This window comes from Podarcis muralis, chromosome 13 (assembly GCF_964188315.1).
Source record: "Podarcis muralis chromosome 13, rPodMur119.hap1.1, whole genome shotgun sequence".
NCBI classification, from domain to species: domain Eukaryota; kingdom Metazoa; phylum Chordata; class Lepidosauria; order Squamata; family Lacertidae; genus Podarcis; species Podarcis muralis.
In genome coordinates this window covers 1911292-1930888 of record NC_135667.1, presented here as the reverse complement: position 1 = coordinate 1930888, position 19597 = coordinate 1911292, and the positions used below count along the sequence as shown (strand labels likewise).

The window sequence follows — 19597 nt, the reverse complement described above, 5'->3', positions numbered from 1 at the left end:
AGGTCTCAAAGCAGTTAGAACGTCCATCCAGTTCAAGCTTCGAGGGAAACCTTTCAGATCCTTCTCTAAACGGCATTTTGCTTCCCCCGGCTTAATTGATAGAGCTGCCCCACAGCAGAAGAATGCTAGGAAGGCAATGTGGTGCAGTGGTTAGAGCAAAGTTTCCCAAACGTCGGGTCTCCGGCTGTCTTTGGACTACAGCTCCCATCATCCCTGACCACTGGTCCTGCTAGCTAGGGGACGATGGGAGTTGTAGTCCAAAAACAGATGGGAGACCCAATTTTGGGAAACACTGGGTTGGAGTGTCAGACTAGGACCTGGGAGGTCTGGGTTCAAATTCCCACTCAGACTTGAAGCTCCCCAGGTGACCTGGGAGTCAGTCACAGCCTCTTCACCTTCCTTGCAGGAACTAACTGAGGAGGAGGGTGGACGCCTTGGAGAAGAAGGAGGGATATCAATGCAGTGAATCGGCTCTTCGACCTAAAATAACAAGGAGGGGCCAGGCAGATATCTGGAAACCAGATATCTCCACGGTCACAATCGGGCCATCGCTACAAGCCGGGGGTCTGAACCTGTTTTCAGCAGTAGCCCTGGAAACTGGGACCTCAGAGCAAAAGACACTCTCTTCCCTGCCAGAGGCAGGCTTTGCATCATAGAGGGTGGGGAAAACCTGGCGCGGGGGCAAATGTTGCCTTCGGCCTGGACCTCCCTAGGCTCCCACCCCTTGCTGGCCTCGCCCTCCCCTTAGGCGCTTTCTGCTCACCTGCATGAGCCACAAGGGACCCCTAGGGGTCATCCATCCCAACCCCCTGCAACGCAGAACGGAGAAAGAGGGAGGCGGAGGAACCTCTCAAATGTTTGCACTGCTGGCCCGCCTCCTATTGGTGCAGAAGGGAGACTGGACAATGGTTGACCTGCTCTGGACGCTCACCGCCACCATGCGGCCCCCGGCAGGTTGCCAACACGGCCCTCGGACAGGAAACCTGCTCTGGCTGAGTCAGCTTCACCCTTTATGAACCTGCCAGACGCTGCTGGATTCAGGAATCACTTGAGGAAGAAGGGAGAGAGGGAGGGCAGCTTTATTGAGATGGTGGGTGGGGGGCCGGCGCTGATGGTTCCTGCGGGTGGTGGGCGGTGTTCTTCCTCCAGAGGCTCGCCTCTTCAGTCGCTGCCCTAGTTCAGAGGGATGGTGGAGAGGGCCAACCCAGCCAGTATCCCAGAGACGTGGCCGGTGAGAGAACTCCTGGAGGATGGAGAAGTGGACATATAACCTCAAGGTTAGATTAGGCTAGACTGGTGACTTGGAGTGGCGGCCAAGACCATATAACACCGGTCCTGAGAGACCTGCATTGGCTCCCAGGATGTTTCCGAGCACAATTCAAAGTGTTGGTGCTGACCTTGAAAGCCCTAAACGGCCTCAAAGGCCCAGTAGACCTGAAGGAGCGTCTCCACCCCCATTGTTCTGCCCGGACACTGAGGTCCAGCTCTGAGGGCCTTTTGGTGGTTCCCTCACTGTGAGAAGCAAAGCTACAGGGAACCAGGCAGAGGGCCTTCTCAGTGGTGGCACCCGCCCTGTGGAACACCCTCCCATCAGATGTCAAAGAGAAAAATAACTACCAAACTTTTAGAAGACCTCTAAAGGCAGCCCTCTTTAGGGGAGCTTTTAATGTTTAATAGGTTATTGTATTTTTGTGTTTTGTTGGAAGCAGCCCAGAGTGGCTGGGGAAACCCAGCCAGATGGGCAGGGTATAAATAATAAATTATTATTACTGCAACACGGGATATGTGGGGCTGCCCCAAAGGCTGTTCAGTAACATCCAGCTGGGCCAGAATTCGGAAGCCGGGTTTCTCACTGGGGCAAGGCGGCTTGAGCATATAGTACCGACCCTGGCCTGGCCATCACATAGAAAGCAGAGCAAGCTTGTTTTCTGCTGCTCTGGAGAGTAGGACTCAAACTCGCAGCATCGAGATTCTGACTAAACGCCAGGAAGAGCCACCTGACAGCAAGAGCCGTTCAAAAGCGGAACAGGCACCCACAAGAGGTGGGTGGCTTCCTTGGAGGCTTAAGGAAAAGGTTGGATGTCCGCCTGCCATGTGTGTGATCTAGCCGAGATTCCTGCTTTGCAGCGGGTTGGGCTGGATGACCTTAGGGGGTCCCTTCTGACTCTACAGTTCTATGAGAACGAGGCTGTGCCCCTGCCCCACCTGCACTAAGCCCTGGGGGTCTGTCCAGTCACCAGCTGGTGGTTCCCTCAGTTATTCTGCACCTCACTGTTTGCCCCAGGCTGCAAAAAATATTGTGCCAGCCTTGCACCTGCAGGAGGAGACACACGCACACACTATGACTCAGCCTCTCCCTCCTGTGACTCAAGCTGCTTCTAGGGGGAAGAGCTCACGGCACAAGCTCATCACAGAATCATAAAACCGTAGAGTCGGAAGGGGTCCCCCTTGCGGTCATCTAGCCCAACCCGCTGCTTGCAATGCAGGGACCACAGCTCAATAACCCCTGGCAGGTGAGCAGGTGGCCTGTTTTTTAAATCTTAAGGAGAATTCTGCAGCCGCAGGTGAGTAAAGACCAAAGGTGGCTTCTCTGCTTTTCCTGCAGCGGAGAGTTCCACAGCTTAATGATGCGGCCTCCGTGCTGGAATTCTGCCCTAAGCGACCAGAGGAAATGACAAAGTGCCTCTGAGCGTGTCTAGAGTGTTGGAATGACCTCAGAAGAGGGGACTGGAATCTTCTACCTCCCACTTGGGGTGGGAATGTCGGCTCCCTGCTGCTTGGGTTTCTTTCCCCTTCCCTGACTCGCATCCAGGGCTTACCTGGGATAAAGGATGGCCAGGAGGAGGCATTCCAAGACGCAGAGCCACCTGGTTGTGACCGTGAATCCGCTGGACATCGTTGCCACAGGGACGGATTCCACTTGCCTGCCCATGGCTTCCAGGGAGAAGAGGACCCCTGCAGCTTGGAAGGAGGGAGAAGGTGGAGGAGCCACGTCAAAGGAGCATCTAACCTTTGCCTCTGGACACAGGCCCTTTCACAGAGACGGCACGGGGCGGGTTGGACTAGATGGCCTTTGGAGGGCCCTACCAACTCTTAAAACCCCACGTCTGAAATCTGCAGGAGCTTTTCAAGAGGAGATGGGGTGATAACCTGCCAGAGGTTTTTCCAGCTGTGATCTCTGCATTGCGGAGGGGTGGCTAGAAGACCCTTCGGAATCCCAACTCTAAAATTTCATGGGGGGGTTGGACTAGATGAGCTTTGGGGGTCCCCTCCGACTCTCGCAGCCCTATGACTCCGAGTGAGATGGAGAGCCCCGGGGGCAGCGCGTTGGGGATGGGAGGGCCAGCTCACCTGAGAAGCCGACGGCGCAGTGCTCCCTGTACCACAAGTTCCCCGTCAGTGCGGCCAGGAGGGTGTTGAGTGCCAGGTGGAAGAGCCCCCCGACGAGGGCCAAGGCCAGGAGCAGGACCCCCGTCCGCAGGCTGCCCACCTCCTGCTCCACCCCGTTGCCCAGCCACAGGAGCGTGGCCATGTTCATCAGGAGGTGGGCGGGGCCCAGGTGGTGGAAGGGGGCCAGAAAGAGCCTCTGCCACTGGCCCCGGTCCCACACCGTCTTCACGCTCAGGCAGGCAGCCCCGGGGGCATGGAGAGGGTGCCAGAAGAGGGCCAGGTTCATGCCCACCAGGGCCAGGGTGGCCCAGGGCACCATGGGTGGGGGCTGCCTGCCCCCAGGCTGGGGGCCAGGAGAGCAAGAGGAGGGATGGGGGAGGGCTCCTTCTGTGACCTCAAGGCTGATGCAGGCCTTTGCGACCTTTGACCCTCCCTCCTCCTCAATCCTAAGGGCCCCACCTGGACCAGGACCAGGCCTCTTTAAGAAGACACTGCCCCCCTCTCCCCGCCCACACCCAAGGAATCCTGGGAGCTGTAGTTCCTTAGGGGCAGCTGAGAGTCCCGAGAAGACCCTCGTACTCCAATTCCCAGAGCCCCCTGGGAAAAGGGGTGGCTTGTGAAGGCAACCCAGGGCAGGTGAAAGGCAGGACTTCTTTCTCCCTGCATTGTAGGGGGCTGGAATAGATGGCCTTTGGGGGGTCCCTTCCAATTCCACAGTTCTATGGTTCTACACAGCGCAGAGTTAAACTCCCTTCCGGGTGCCACAATTTAAGGAGATTTACAAGCTGGAAGGCGTGCAGAGGAGGGAAAGCGAGAGGATCAAGGGTCTGGAATTTAAGCCTTATGAGGAATGGTTGAAGGAACTGGAAAAGAGGAGAGATGATAGCCAGCTTCAAATACCTAGACTCAGCGGTTCTCACCTGTGGGTCCCCAGATGTTGTTGGACTACAACTCCCACCATCCCTAGCTAGCAAGGCCAGAGCTCAGGGATGATGGGAGTTGTAGTCCAACAACATCTGTCAAGTTGAGAACTGCTGACCTAGAGGGTATTACTACTTTCCTTCAAATTTTGCACCCCTAACAGTTTTGTGTCCAGGGCAGCTGCCCCATGGCCCCAAACACCCTGTGCCACGGGGCGTCGGAATGACCACTTTTGGAAGAGGGTGGACCTCTGTGGACTCCCAGGAAGTCTAAGAACATAAGGGGTGCCTGCCGGATCAAGCCTGTTGCAGGAATTTATGTATAGGTTGGGGGGGGTTGCCCCTCCAGCAGATATCCTGCACCTGCAGCCCACTACCAAAATCAGCACAATCGCTTTTGTGACTTGTCCCCACAAAACACTTCGTCACAGTTTCTTCCTGCCTATTCAAAGGGCCTTTGCTGCACGATACCAAATGTAAGAATTCACTGATCAATGGATCTCTGTACTGGCTCACTGGGAAAACTTCAGAAATTCCTATAGACCTGTGAGCTCAGCTACTCAGCAGCCCCTCTGCCTGAGTGATCATCCCTGGCATCCTGATACCTGAGTGCCAGGCAGGTACCCATTCCAGAAATAACAGACCCAGATGAAGACAAAAGGGTGGGATGAACTTGGCTGGGAAAGAGGGAAATGTAAAGATCTCTTTTGTTCCACTTGATGGGTGTTTGGTGGAGGGCAAGGGGAACCATGGGGCAGGGTCCAGGATGCTCAGATTATGGCCACCAGACCTCCCCTTTAGTGATGTAACAGTGATGTATCAGTGATGTAGTTTGGGGGGGTGTACCATGGGGATTAGCAGCTACTAAAAGTTTGGGGTCTCTTTTGTTGGGGGCTTCCATCTTGTTCCACCTGGTGGCAGGTGGGAGTCTTGTCATGACAATTTTCAATCAAGACCAAGCTGACTGGCTGCTGTTTTGCTCTGGTATTCCTGGCTGGTGTCCTTGTTCTTTGTCCCGATTTCTCCTTTAACATCCTGCTGCAGGGAGTTCCAAAGTTTAATCCTGCGCTGCGTGGACATTCTTTTCCCTGTTCTGAATCGTCAGAGCCCAGCTTCATTGGACGGCCATGAGTTCAGGTGTCCTGAGAGAGGGATAAAAACCTTGAGTAAGGCCTGTTCCAAAACCCTAAAGCTCCATCTAGTGTCCATCCCTTCACATTACGCCTGATGAAGCGGACTCTCTCCTCTGCAGATACAGATGGGTAGCCGTGTTGGTCTGCCATAGTCAAAACAAAAAAAATTCCTTCCAGTAGCACCTTAAAGACCAACTAAGATGTTTGTTTATGCCAGCTGGCCTTTCCTCTTCCAGATGTTTTGGACTACAATTCCCATCAGGCCCCTAGGGCATCATATGACCACGCCGGCTGGAGCTGATGGAGCTGGAGCTTGCAGAAAGCTGGCTCATGGCATAATAAAATGAGTTAAGTCTTTTAAGTTGTGCCACGAGGCTCTTTCCTGTGACCAACACGAGTGCTGGAGTGTTTTTGTTTTTCGTTTTCCTTGAAACGCACAGACTGCTTTTCGAAGAACTTCCTCTATGGAGAAGCTTAAAAGCTCCAGTTAAAAAACAACAACCGCCAACATCCCCTGGTGATAAAATGTAAACATACACAGAACTGGGACAGCTAAACATTGAACCGGTATATAAATAGAATATAAAACATACGACAGATAAGAATAAAAAAAAAGGAAAAAGAACATGCACGCCATCAAGGAAAGTAAAATTACTAAGTTTTTGGAGCTTGCGTTACTGAATCAGGATTTAAATGAGAATCAGGGCTTGGGAGGGAAACCATTAACTGGATTTCTCTTGGTGGAAGGAAATAGGGTTATAGCCACATTCTGGAAGTATTTGTAAGGTGTGATGCCGCTATATAGGAAAATTGCAGTCTTTGGTGCTTTTTAGTTTAGAAAAAAGGCAAGTTAAGAGGCGACACGATAAGAAGTTTTAAAAATTATGCACGACATGGAGAAAGTGGATAGAGACAGTATCCAGTTCTGGGCGCCACAATTTACGAAGGATGCTGACAATCTGGAATGTTTGCAGAGGAGGGAGACCCAAGATGATGAAGGGTCTGGGAACTGAGAGTTATGAGGAATGGTTGAGGGAGTTTGGGATGTTTAGCCTGGAAAAGAGGAGGCTGAGAGGTGTAATAAACGAAAATCTGCCCTTATTCCCTTATGGGGGACACAAGAGCCCTTATAGAGTCCTTTGCAGGTTCTCCATCAGTCAGAGAAAAGAACAGAGGCCAACCAGAGAATATTGAGAAGCAAAGCAGCTAGTAAGCCTGATCTTTATTGATTTATTGATCTGTTGCAACAGGGTGCCCCATTCACACGCAGGAAAGGAGGAGGAACCCAGAACAAAGGTGTGCCCACCCTCATATAGACATTTTAAATTGCCCGCCCTGGAGTCCAAGACCACCCCCAGAAACATCATACCTACATCACAGAAAAGGTGGTCTACAACAGAAATCTGAGTGCGTTGTTTACCTCCTGTCTAGCAGGTTACCTGTTAATGCTTACTTGATTGGATTACCTGGGGAGCCTGGCCAGTCTTTTGTAATGATAAATTCTTAGTTCCTGAGCCAGGTCACCGGCTCACCCTATTTATACACAGACATACCCTTAAGACAGGATTTGTGAACAAAAAGACAATGTGGAGGCTTTTCTATTTTCCTTTGACATTGCAGAGAAAACATTTGAAAATGGTTTCAGGGCGGCCCTCCTGTGCTGCTCCAGACATGTGGTCCACGCATCTATGTATGTGCTTGGTTGGTACATTTATGGACATTATATATATATATATATATATATATATATATATATATATATGACCTTAAATTTTTCATTTCAGAGGAGATATGAGAGCTGTCTTCAAGCATCTGAAGGGCTGTCCCATGGAAAATGGTGCAAACTTGTTTTCTCCTTCTCTGGAGGGTAGGACTCGAACCCATGGCTTCAAGTTACAAAGAAAGGAGATTCCGACTAAACATCAGGAAGAACATTCTGATGACTAGAGCAGTTTGACAGTGGAACAGACTCTCTCAGAAGGTGGTGAACTCTCCTCCCTTGGAGGTTTTTAAGCAGAGGTTGGGTGGCCAGGGATGTTTTAGCTGAGATTCCTGCATTGCATGCAGCGGGTTGGGCTGGATGACCCCTGGGGGTCCCTTCGAACTCTACAAGTCTATGATTTTTCTCCCTTAACACTACAACTTTGCAGCTGGCATTCAGAATCACGGCTGCCTCCAGATGCCTTCACGGTTAGCAGCCATCCATCTCCTCCATGAATTCGCCTTACCTCTCTCGCCCTGACCTAGCCACTGTGATCCACACGACAGTCACCTCCAGACTTGATTATTGTAACTCACTCTACGTGGGGCTGCCCTTGAGACTGACCCAGAAAATCCAGCGGGTGCAGAATGCCGCGGCAAGACTCCTTACGGGGTGCTTGCCACGGGATCACATTCACCCGGTGCTATACCAGCTGCCCTGGCTCCCGGTGGAGTACAGGATCAGGCTTAAGGTGCTGGTTTTAACCTTTAAAGCCCTATACGACCTAGGACCCTTGTACCTATGGGACCGCCTCTCCTGGTATGTCCCACGGAGAACCTTATGGTCTTCAAACAAAAACATCTTGGAGGTCCCGGGCCACAGGGAGGTTAGGCTGGCCTCAACCAGAGCCAGGGCTTTTTCAGTACTGGCCCCGATCTGGTGGAACGCTCTCCAACAAGAGACTAGGGCCCTGCGGGGCTTGACATCTTTCCGCAGGGCCTGCAAGATAGAGCTGTTCCACCAGGCCTTTGGCCAGGGCACAGCCTGACCCCCTCCTTTGGTAATCCTCACAGAACTCTAGCCCAATGGTTGCCATTAATTTGATTTGAATTGATTTTAGAATGAATTGATTTTAGAATCCTGTGTTACTTTTATTGTTAGCTGCTCTGAGCCCGGCTTTGGCTGCGGAGGGCGGGATATAAATAAAATATTATTATTATTAACCCCCTTCTAAAGCCACACAGAGCCTAGGACTTGCCGATAAGAAGGTCGGCGGTTCGCATCCCCGTGACGGGGTGAGCTCCCGTTGCTCGCGACCAGCTCCTGCCAACCTAGCAGTTCGAAAGCACGTCAAAGTGCAAGTAGATAAATAGGTACCACTCCGGTGGGAAGGTAAACGGTTTTCCGTGCGCTGCTCTGGTTCACCAGAAGCGGCTTAGTCATGCTGGCCACATGACCCGGAAGCTGTACGCCGGCTCCCTCGACCAATAAAGCGAGATGAGAGCCGCAACCCCAGAGTCGGCCACGACTGGACCTAATGGTCAGGGGTCCCTTTACCTTTACTTTAAAGCCACACAGGTTGGTGGCCATCGCTGTGTCTCTTGCCGGAGCGAGGTGCAGGGTATAACCAGGAGCTACGTGAGAAGATCTCCTGGGGCAGCAGACCCCAGAGGTCAGCGTTGCTTTCGTGCAACACCCTTGTGTGTGTGATGGCAACACAGCAGCGCTTGCCCTGGGCCACGTGCCACGGCTGGCTGGCAACAGAAGCAGCGACTGTTTGCCCACAAACGCCGAGGTTATGTGCAGACAGCAGGAGGCTTTGGGTTTAGTAAACAGGGAGTCTGGTGGCACCCAAAACAACCCCCGGTGCATTGGGTGGGTCGCAGTCTTGCGCGCGAGACCACCTCTCTGGGGGAGGCAGAGGATGGCTTGAGGGGCAGAGGGAGGAGAAGAAACCGATTTTATATCAAGCAGAGGCACTTATAGGTGCTGCTGGAACAGAGCAACATGTTGACAGGTGTGCGCACACCATCTCCCAGGAAGGAAGCAAGGCTTATTGAGGGTTTGGGCGCATGAATGCGTACAAGATTTATGCTACAGGGTCTGCAGCCTTGTTCTCTCGCTGGCTTTGCTTTGTCCGTTTGTCTGAGCACATCAATGCACCACCGAGGAGCCATCCCCAAAGCGCTGCCCTCCAGGCGCCGCTGAGCTATAACTCCCATACACACACACACACACACACACACACACACACAGTGGTACCTCGGGTTACATACGCTTCAAGTTACAGACTCCACTCATCCAGAAATAGTACCTCGGGTTAAGAACTTTGCTTCAGGATGAGAACAGAAATCGTATGGCAGCAGGAGGCCCCATTAGCTGAAGTGGTGCTTCAGGTTAAGAACAGTTTCAGGTTAAGAACAGACCTCCGGAACGAATTAAGTACTTAACCCGAGGTACCACTGTAATTAGTTTTTTAACATATCATTTCCAACAATCACATACCGTAACTTCTTATCTTATACATTGTTTTAGACTTCCGTCAACACCTCTGATGAGTTTCCGTCTTTCATCACTTATTCTGCATTTCTTAATATATCTGTTAAAGAAGGCTGATTGCCAAAGAATTGATGCTTTTGAATTCTGGTGCTGGAGGAGACTCTGGAGAGTCCCATGGACTGCAAGAAGATCCAACCTCTCCATTCTGAAGGAAATCAGCCCTGAGTGCTCACTGGAAGGACAGATCCTGAAGCTGAGGCTCCAAGACTTTGGCCACCGCATGAGAAGAGAAGACTCCCTGGAGAAGACCCTGATGTTGGGAAAGATGGAGGGCACAAGGAGAAGGGGACGACAGAGGACGAGATGGTTGGACGGTGTTCTCGAAGCTACCAGCATGAGTTTGACCAAACTGCGGGAGGCAGTGGAAGACAAGAGTGCTTTGCGTGCTCTGGTCCAGGGGGTCACGAAGAGGCGGACACGACTAAACAACAACAATAATTCTCTCATAGTCTTTCTTGCAATATTTCATATAAAGTGGTACCTCGGGTTAAGTACTTAATTCGTTCTGGAGGTCCGTTCTTAACCTGAACCTGTTCTTAACCTGAAGCACCACTTTAGCTAATGGGGCCTCCTGCTGCTGTCGCGCCGCCGGAGCACGATTTCTGTTCTCAACCTGAAGCAAAGTTCTTAACCTGAAGCACTATTTCTGGGTTAGTGGAGTCTGTAACCTGAAGCTTATGTAACCTGAGGTACCACTGTAATTCTCCTTACAAAACTTCTTGCAATCCTACTAGGGTAATCTGTTCATCACAATTACTTTTCAAATAGTTCATATATTTACTCCAGTCTTTTAAGAATCTCTGACCCCGCATGTTTCAGATCCTTCCAGTTAATTTATCCAATTCCGCATAGTCCATCAGTTTCATCCACCATTCCTCTATCGTCGGTAGTTCTTCTTGCTTCCATTTTTGTGCCAATGGTATTCTGGCTGCCGTCATTGCATATAAAAACAATTTACTATCCTGTCTATTAATCTCATCTCCTACAGTGCCAAGTAACACCTTGGCATTAACTTTACTCGCTGAGCTACAACTTCCAATGGCCCTTGACTCTCCCCTCCTGCGGTTTCCAACAACTGCAATCCAGAAGCATTGCTGCCTCTATTCATGGAGGCACAGAACAGCCATCATGGTTGACAGCCATCAATCACCCTCTCCTCCTTTGTGAATTTTTCTAATCCTCTTTTAAAGCCATCCAGGTTGGTGGCCATGGCTGCCTCCTGTGGCTGGGAGTTCCACTGCCTAACTATGAGCAGGGGAGTTCCTCCATCCCCTCAATTGTTTGGGTTGCTCTTTTCTGAACCTTTTCCAATATCCATTTTGAGGCGAGGCGACCGGAACCCTGCACAAGACGACCACATCCTATCAGTGACATTGGGCCCCAAACTCTATTTTTTTATATATACATTTTTATTAATTTTTTAACATATCAATTCCAACAGTCATACAACATAACTTCTCATCTTATACAATATTTTTAGGCTTCTGTCAACACCTCTGATGATTTTCTGTTCTTTATCACTTATTATGCATTTCTTAGTTTCATATTACCTTTAATTGTCCTTAACTGATAACTCTCCTCATTATCCTTTTTGCAATATTTCAAATAATTCACCTTACAAAACTTCTTGCAAACCTGCTAGCGTGATCTGTTCATCACAATTACTTTTCAAATAGTCCGTAAATTTACTCCACTCTTCTGAGAATCTCTGGTCCCGCAGGTTTGAAATCCTTCCTGTTAATTTATCTAATTCTGCATAGTCCATCAGTTTCATCCTCCATTCTTCCTTTGTCGGTAGTTCTTCTTGCTTCCATTTTTGCGCCAGTAATATTCTTGCTGCCGTCACTGCATATAGAAACAACTTACAATCTTTTCTGTTTATATCATCTCCTACAATGCCAAGTAAAATTGCTTCTGGTTTCTTAATAAATGTGTATTTCGACATCTTTTTCATCTCGTTATATATCATTTCCCAGAAGTTTTTCACTTTTTTTACATTCCCACCACATGTGATAAAATGTTCCTTCTTTTTCTTTACATTCCCAACATTTATTACTGAGTTTATACATTCTAGCTAGTTTCACAGGAGTAATATGCCACCTATACATCATTTTCATCACAGCTGGGCCCTACACTCTAGACACCCTTTCCCTCAAATTCCTAACTCACCTACGAAGGTCAGGAGGTGACCTTTGGCCGCTATTTTTCAGCTCTACCTCTCCTTTAAATCAGAACCAGTGAAGGCGGTGAAGGTCCTGTGTGAGTGCCTGGAGGCTGTTGGAGGATGGATGGCGGCTAACAGATTGAGGTTGAATCCTGACAAGACAGAAGTACTGTTTTTGGGGGACAGGAAGCGGGCAGGTGTGGAGGAATCCCTGGTCCTGAATGGGGTAACTGTGCCCCTGAAGGACCAGGTGCGCAGCCTGGGAGTCATTTTGGACTCACAGCTGTCCATGGAGGCGCAGGTCAATTCTGTGTCCAGGGCGGCTGTCTGCCAGCTCCATCTGGTATGCAGGCTGGGACCCTATCTGCCCACAGACTGTCTGGCCAGAGTGGTACATGCTCTGGTTATCTCCCACTTGGACTACTGCAATGCGCTCTACGTGGGGCTACCTTTGAAGGCGTCCCGGAAACTGCAACTAATCCAGAATGCGGCAGCCAGACTGGGGACTGGGAGCAGCCGCCGAGACCACATAACACGTATACTGGCTCCCAGTACGTTTCCGAGCACAATTCAAAGTGTTGGTGCTGACCTTGAAAGCCCTAAATGGCCTCAAAGGCCCAGTATACCTAAAGGAGCATCTCCACCCCCATCGTTCTGCCCGGACACTGAGGTCCAGCTCCGAAGGCCTTCTGGCGGTTCCCTCCCTGTGAGAAGTGCGGTTACAGGGAACCAGGCAGAGGGCCTTCTCGGTGGTGGCACCCGCCCTGTGGAACGCCCTCCCTTCAGATGTGAAGGAAAGAAGCAGCTATCCTATCTTTAAAAGACATCTGAAGGCAGCCCTGTTCAGGGAAGTTTTTAATATTTAACACTGTACTGTTTTTAACACTTGATTGGGAGCTGCCCAGAGTGGCTGGGGAAACTCAGCCAGATGGGCGGGGTATAAATAATAAATTATTATTATTATTATTATTATTATTATTATTATTATTATTATTATTATTATTTCGTGGCTAGGCTTCCTCGCAGGGCTGCTGTGAAGATAAAACGGGAGGCCTGCTCCCAAGAACGTAACGCGCATCTGACGAAAGAAACCTCCGCCCACGAAAGCCATTCCTTCTGGCGTCACAAGCTGGGATTCTTGCATTGCAGGGGGGTTGGGATGGATGACCTTTGGGGGTCCCTTCCAATGCTACAATTTTGTGATAAGCCCCTTCGTCGTTGTTGTTTTTAATTAATTAGTCAGGGAAAGGGGAGGGGTGTCAAGATTTCGATTCCCCCACTCCCTGCCCTGCTGCGGCATAAGCCCCGAGCTCATCTCCAAAACCACTTAGACCACCGCAGAAAACCCAGAGGAAGCCGTGCTCAATATAATTAAGGCCCTAATTGTTTATCGCTCCCTCCTTCCACTTCTCCTCCTTTCTCTCCGCAAGCCAGGAACAAATTTTATTAGCTCCAATTCCAGTAAATGGGCTTGACGTGGGTGAAGCTGCCGGGGCACCGTGGGCTGGCAGAGGAGGCCTGCGCTTTGGGGTCCCAGCAAAGGGGGGTGTTCTGCGGGGGACGACGACGACGACGCAGCAGAAGTCCAGGTCATCATCGTTAGGAGCCCCTAACGATCAGGGCCTCGTGAATCTGCGTGGCCCATGGTAGATTATTATAATATTACTCATGTCGTGGGGAAAACGCACAGGGAAAAGCTACCTTTTTTTATATATATACACTTTTATTAATTTTTTAACATATCATTTCCAACAGTCATTTAACATAACTCCTTATCTTACTTAATATTTTAGACTTCCGTCAACAACCCCTGAAGATTTTCCGTTCCTTATCACTTATTCTGCATTTCTTAATTATTTCTCTATTGCTTTTAATTACCATTAACTAATAATTCTCATCATAGTCTTCCTTGCAATGTTTCGCATCGTCCTCCTTACAGAGCTTCTTGCAGTCCTACTAGCGTCATCTGTTTATTACAATTGCTTTTCAAATATTTACTCCAGTCTTCTAAGAATCTCTGGTCCCTAGAGATTCCCAGGGACCAGGGAAAAAGCTATCCTAACTCTCCCCTAAGGCTAGAATTTGAGGGTTTCCAAGGAAGCTGGATGTCAGAAGATTCATAGAAGAACATAGGGTCAGAAGGGACCCCTAGGGGTCATCCAGCCCAACCCCCTCTTGCAGTGCGGGAATTCAGGGCAGATAAAAGAAAGCCCTTCCCACAGTTCAGCTGTGGAACTCCCTGCCACAGGACGGAGGCAGGGGTGGCACTAACCTTGACTGATGTTCTAACCTCCAAGGACTTGTCCAATGATTTTTCTCCTGGGGGGAGCAGGGGGGGCAACGCCTGCCACAGAGATAGCTTATCAGGGGCCCAAGTGTTTGGTGTAAATAGTTTCCTGCCCTCTGTCTGCCCTTGTTCAACCTTGATCCTTTTTTCTCGAGGACGTCTCTCATCGCAAATGGGTAGGGGCCCGATCCTTGCACCAAGCCCCTATTTAATATTCTGGTTCAGAAGGGGTCATAGAATCGCATGAATTGCCCGATCAAGGCGTTAATCAGGGATGCAAACGCTTAGCTGGAATTTAACAGAGCAAATCTGTCTTCCTCTGGGATTTTCTTCCCTGCACGTGAACACAGGCTATAGGATTCCTGCATTTTGGGGGGTTAGGCTAGGTGATTTTTGGGGGTCCCTTGCAAATCTGCCGTTCTACGATCCTGTGACGCAGAACTTCCTCCTCCCGAAAAACCTCTTCCTCCACGCCACCCCATCGCCCAAACCTGCAAATAAAAAACAGAAAATTAACAGATGGCAATTTGTAAACGGACAAAATGAATGCAGCTCGTATTTGAAGCCACAGACACTGTTATTATGAATGGCGCTTTTTAAAATTGTTTTCCTTCCGCAGGAAAGAAAAGGCGGCAGAGAGAAGGGAACCGTTTCCTGGTAAAGGGATTTAACAGCTGCTCTTTACGGGAACTTGCTGCTTTTATGGGCAGCTGGCCATAACGTCCTTTGCCACGTGCGGAACCTGGCATGATCCTGGCGGCAAAAGCTCCCTTTGCCGGCCCTGGGTCCCCTTCCACCTCCACCTTTTAGAACAGCCTCCCTCAACCTGTCCTCTCCCGGTGTTGTGGTCCGAAACAGCTGGAGAGGAATCACAGAACTGTAGAGTTGGGAGGGACCCCTGGTGGTCATCCAGCCCAACCCCCTGCGATGCAGGAATCTCAGCTAAAGCATCCCAGACAGGTGACCATCCAAACTCTGCTTAAAAACCTCCAAGGGAGAAGAATCAACCACCTTCCGAGGGAACCCGTTGCACTGCTGAACGGCTTTTACTGTCAGAAAGTTCTGCCTGATGTTGAGCTGCAATCTCCTTTCTTGTCGCTTGAAGCCATGGGTTCGAGTCCTGCCCTCCAGAGCAGGAGAAAACAAGCTTGCTCCCTCTTCCATGTGATAGCCCTTCAGATAAGTGAAGATGGCTATCCTATCTCCTCTCCTCTTTTCCTGGCTAAACATCCCCAACTCCCTCGAACGTTCCTCATCAGGCTTGGTTTCCAGGCCCTTGATCATTTTGGCTGCCCTCCTCTGTACACCTTCCAGCTTGTCAACATCCTTCTGAAATTGTGCTGCCCAGAACTGGACACAGAATCCAACTGTGGAGGTATAGAATAGCCACTGTGGCTGGTAACCTGTTGCTTGCCTTCTCCTCCTCTAGGAATTTACTTAATCCTCTTTGATCTATTCGAAGGGTTTATTCCAGGGTTGTGTCATTGCCCCAACTCTATTCATTATTTTCATTGCCATGATCCTACACTTTGTCGAAGGGAAACTCCCCACCGGAGTAGAAATCATATATCTAACAGATGGAAAGAAAGCTCTTGAATCTGAGCAGACTGAAAGCAAAGAGTAAGGTTACCGTAACTTCCGTCATAGAGCTTCAGTATGCTGATGACAACGTAGTGTGCACACGCTCAGAGGATGACCTCCAAACCATCCTAAATATCTTCACAGAAGTTTCTGAAAAGCTTGGCCTGTCACTCAACATCCAAAAAACCAAAGTGCTGCACCAACAAGTACAAAATAACCCCTCTGCAGCCCACAAATTCAACTCAGTGGTGTAACGCTGGAAAATGTCAATCACTTCTCCTACCTGGGCAGGTATCTCTCCACAAAGGCCAACATAGATGCCAAAATCCAGCACTGCCTGAGCTCTGCGAGTGCAGCTTTCTCCTGCTTGAAGTGCAGAGTGTTTGAGGACCGGGACATTCGCAGGGAAACCAAAATGCTTGTTTACAAAGCTATTGTACCACCAACCTTACTGTCTGCTTGTGAAACATGGACCACTGATAAACGCCATCTCCAACTCCTCAAAAGATTCCATCAACGGTGTCTCCAAAAATTTTTACACATCACTTGGGAAGACAGGCGAACTAATATCAGTGAACTGGAAGAAGCAAAGATCACCAGTGTCAAAGTGGTGATTCTTCAACACCATCTTTGTTGGACTGGTCATGTTGTGCGGATACCTGATGATCGTCTTCCAAAGCAACTACTCTATTCCGAACTTAAAAATGGAAAGCATAATGTTGGTGGTCAGCAAAAGGGGTTTTAAGACTGTCGCAAGGCAAATCTAAAAAAATGTAGTATAAACACTGACAACTGGGGAACACTGGCCTGTGAGCGCTCCAGTTGGAGAACAGCCTTGACCAAAGGTGTCATGAGCTTTGAAGATGCTTGAACTCAGGACGCAAGGGAGAAACGTGCCAAGAGGAAGGCACGCTTGGCAAATCCACACCGTGATCAACTCCCACCCGGAATCCAATGTCCCCACTGTGGAAGGACGTGTGGATCCAGAATTGGCCTCCACAGTCACTTACGGACTCATTGTTAAAACCGTGTTTATGGAAGCCAATATTACTCGGCTACGAGTGATCGCCAAAGAAGAAGACAATAGGGCAGTATACAAATTTAATAAATAATAATAATGCCACCTAGGTTGCCTCCTGCAGGAGGGAGTTCTGCAGTTCTTCATTGCACCGCATAAAGAAGCAACAGATTCTTTCATCCGTCCTGAATTTTTACAGCCAAGTCAGCTTCACGGGACGGTCGCAAATTCCGGCATTTCGTGTTCCCACTGTTTCAACGTCAGAACATGGGAAGAGGCCATGACCCACCTAGTCCAGCGTCCTGTTCTCACAGCGGCCAACCAGGTGTCCCAAGAAGAAGCCTCCAAAACAAAAACTAGGGCAAAGGCAACTCTCCCCTCCTGAGGTTTCCAGCAGCTGGAAGCATCCAGAAGCATTTCTGCCTCCTTTCGCTGCAAAATGTGAAGTGCTCTAATTTTCCTGGATCGGAGGCCAGTGGCGCCTCCGGAGTTTCGCTGGGCAAAACTCCTCTGCCCTGAGCTACTCTCAGGGCACTCGAAAAGCCCCTGGATCAGCGCCCAACAGCTCCTAGCCGTGGGGTGGGGGGCACCTTATCGCCCTTCCCCAGCCCTTGTTGTTCAAACGCAACTCAACGCCCAGTTGGGAATTATCTGAGCGTTTGCACCAAGCGAGCTGGGCGTCTGTTTGTGTGCCTGCATGATTTGGGAGACAAGCAGCCTTTGCAATGGGACACGGGATCTCGCGCACACGTCTTAGCGAGAGACCCTGCGACTCTCCAAACACTCACACACAAAAATTTGTTGTTGTTGTTTAGTCGTGTCCGCCTCTTCGTGACCCCCTGGACCAGAGCACTCCAGGCCCTCCTGTCTTCCACTGCCTCCCACAACTTGGTCAAACTCATGCTGGTAGCTTCGAGAACACTGTCCCACCATCTCGTCCTCTGTCGTCCCCTTTTCCTTGTGCCCTCCATCTTTCCCAACATCAGGGTCTTTTCCAGGGAGTCTTCTCTTCTCATGAGGTGGCCAAAGTCTTGGAGCCTCGGCTTCAGGATCTGTCCTTCCAGTGAGCACTCAGGGCTGATTTCCTTCAGAATGGAGAGGTTGGATCTTCTTGCAGTCCAGGGGACTCTCAAGAGTCTCCTCCAGCACCAGAATTCAAAAGCATCCATTCTTCGGCGACCAGCCTTCTTGATGGTCCAGCTCTCGCTTCCATACATCACTACTGGGAAAACCAGAGCTTTGGGAAAGGCTAAGTCCCATCCGCATCTGCAGGAAATCGTTAAAAAAAAAAAAAGAATAAAAATCTGGATTAATGGACCTTGCCCAATTTATTGCACACGACCTCCAGCGGAGCTCCCCTGCACTTATGGATTTCGTTATTCGCGGGCACTGGCAGATCCCCTATGCTGCATCCACACGTGTTTTGTATAGCTAACTGCCACCAACTAAATGAAGGTTTAATTGGAAAGGGTGTGCGCTAAAGACATCAGGAGGTCTTGCGCGCTCACCCCCCACTGCACTCCCGGGGGTCCTGGCTTTCCCGTTCAGACGACGCGCCCCAAACACGCAAGCAGCCAGTCACACGCGCGTCCGAGGGGGGAGCTGACGCGACAGGAGAGGGGAGCACGGAGGCCGCCTCCGATTGGCCGCTGGGTGGCAACATTGCGCAAGGAGTGCCGGAGCCGACTGCGGATTGGCGAGCGGAGGCTACACCGGAGCCGCCGGCGCTGACGTCCAGCCCGCGCCTGATGCAGCCGCCTCTGGGGAGGGGCGCCGCCTCCCCCCGGTGCTGCCCAGAGCCGGGTGGGGGCCGGGCTGCTGCATGCATGCGCCCTCCTGCCCTTGCAACCGGGAACCCCGTCTGCCTGGGAATCCGGATCTTTCGATTCGGAGCCACTCCCGTTTACACGAGCCCATTGGGGGAAAGTGGATGTGGCGCGCCGATCAGGCAGCGGGTGAATCGGGAGGAGAGGGAGGCGCCAGGGGTGGGAGTCTGAAAAAGCAGGGAGGGAAGGAGGCGAAGAACTTAGGATTTTAGAGTTGCAAGGGACCCCCAAAGGTCATCCAGTCCAACCCCTGCCATGCAGGAATCAGTCCTGTTCTACCTCTTCTGGAAGACCTGCGAGTATGGATGGATGGAGCAGGCCTTCTTGACAACTCCGGGTTGCCCTCCCCCCAAGCAGCGCTTTAAGAGACAAAACCAGCGTCTGGATGGGCCCAGATGCAAACTGGGCACAGTGGGGACCCCCCCGAAACAGTCTTCAAGGGCAGCCCAAGGTGGCAGCACACGGCAGTAGTCTAGGCAGGAGGGTTCCGGGACTAGATTTCACCCTGGATTTTAGCTGGGTGTGCTAGGCTCTGCGGTGTGACCCAGCAGGAGCCCCCGGGCAGATTTCTAACGTTAGTTGAAAAAAAGATATAAATAACTAGAAAACGGAGGGGGTGTTGGAAAGAGGGGGGAAAGGTGAGGGGCGCATGGAGAATTAGAAAGCAGCGCTGAGTTTAGGCAGTCCTACTCCCAAGAAAGTTTCTACAATTGTGTTGCGAGGGCTCCCCAGGGGTCATCCAGCCCAACCCGCCGCAATGTAGGAAAAACTGCTAAAGAACCCCCCGGGACTTTAAGCCTCCAGTGAAGGAGACGTGATCTACAAGGCTGCAGGATCTGCCCCATCCTGGGCCCGATCCAGCAAGGCTCCCTCGCGCCAATCCCGAGCTGGATCAGGCCCCAGGTTAATACGTGTGCGCCTCGCGTGCAAAAAAACAACAACGACACCCCCCCGCGTGTATATATATATATATTCCCCGCCCCTGCCGGGCCCTCGGGGAGTCGACGCCTTTTGCCA

General features: G+C 50.6%; 1 protein-coding gene across 2 annotated transcripts; it reads right to left on the bottom strand.

Moving 5' to 3' along the window:
* Positions 1-1063: 1063 nt before the first annotated feature.
* On the bottom strand, positions 1064-8828 carry LOC114582308 (rhomboid-related protein 4-like). 2 transcript variants are annotated; one of them, XR_013390326.1, is made up of 3 exons: positions 8703-8828; positions 2820-2961; positions 1064-1243 (listed from the first exon to the last, which is right to left on the bottom strand). XR_013390326.1 is itself a non-coding variant. In XM_077916762.1 (3 exons), exons 1-3 carry the CDS (start codon positions 3707-3709, stop codon positions 1174-1176), a joined length of 564 nt encoding a protein of 187 aa, XP_077772888.1. In that variant the 5' UTR covers positions 3710-3806; the 3' UTR covers positions 1064-1173. The 2 variants fall into 2 exon arrangements, 1 of the variants encoding a protein (XP_077772888.1); XM_077916762.1 differs by lacking the exon at positions 8703-8828 and adding an exon at positions 3352-3806 and having other exon boundaries at positions 2820-2955.
* Positions 8829-19597: the final 10769 nt, after the last annotated feature.

Coding starts and splice junctions, on each gene's coding strand:
- LOC114582308 (XM_077916762.1), bottom strand. CDS start 3,709: ATGGTGCCCTGGGCCACCCTGGCCCTGGTGGGCATGAACCTGGCCCTC. Junction 2,956..3,351: donor CTGCGCCGTCGGCTTCTCAG/GTGAGCTGGCCC, acceptor TCCAAGCTGCAG/GGGTCCTCTTCTCCCTGGAA. Junction 1,244..2,819: donor CTGGCCATCCTTTATCCCAG/GTAAGCCCTGGA, acceptor TCCATCCTCCAG/GAGTTCTCTCACCGGCCACG.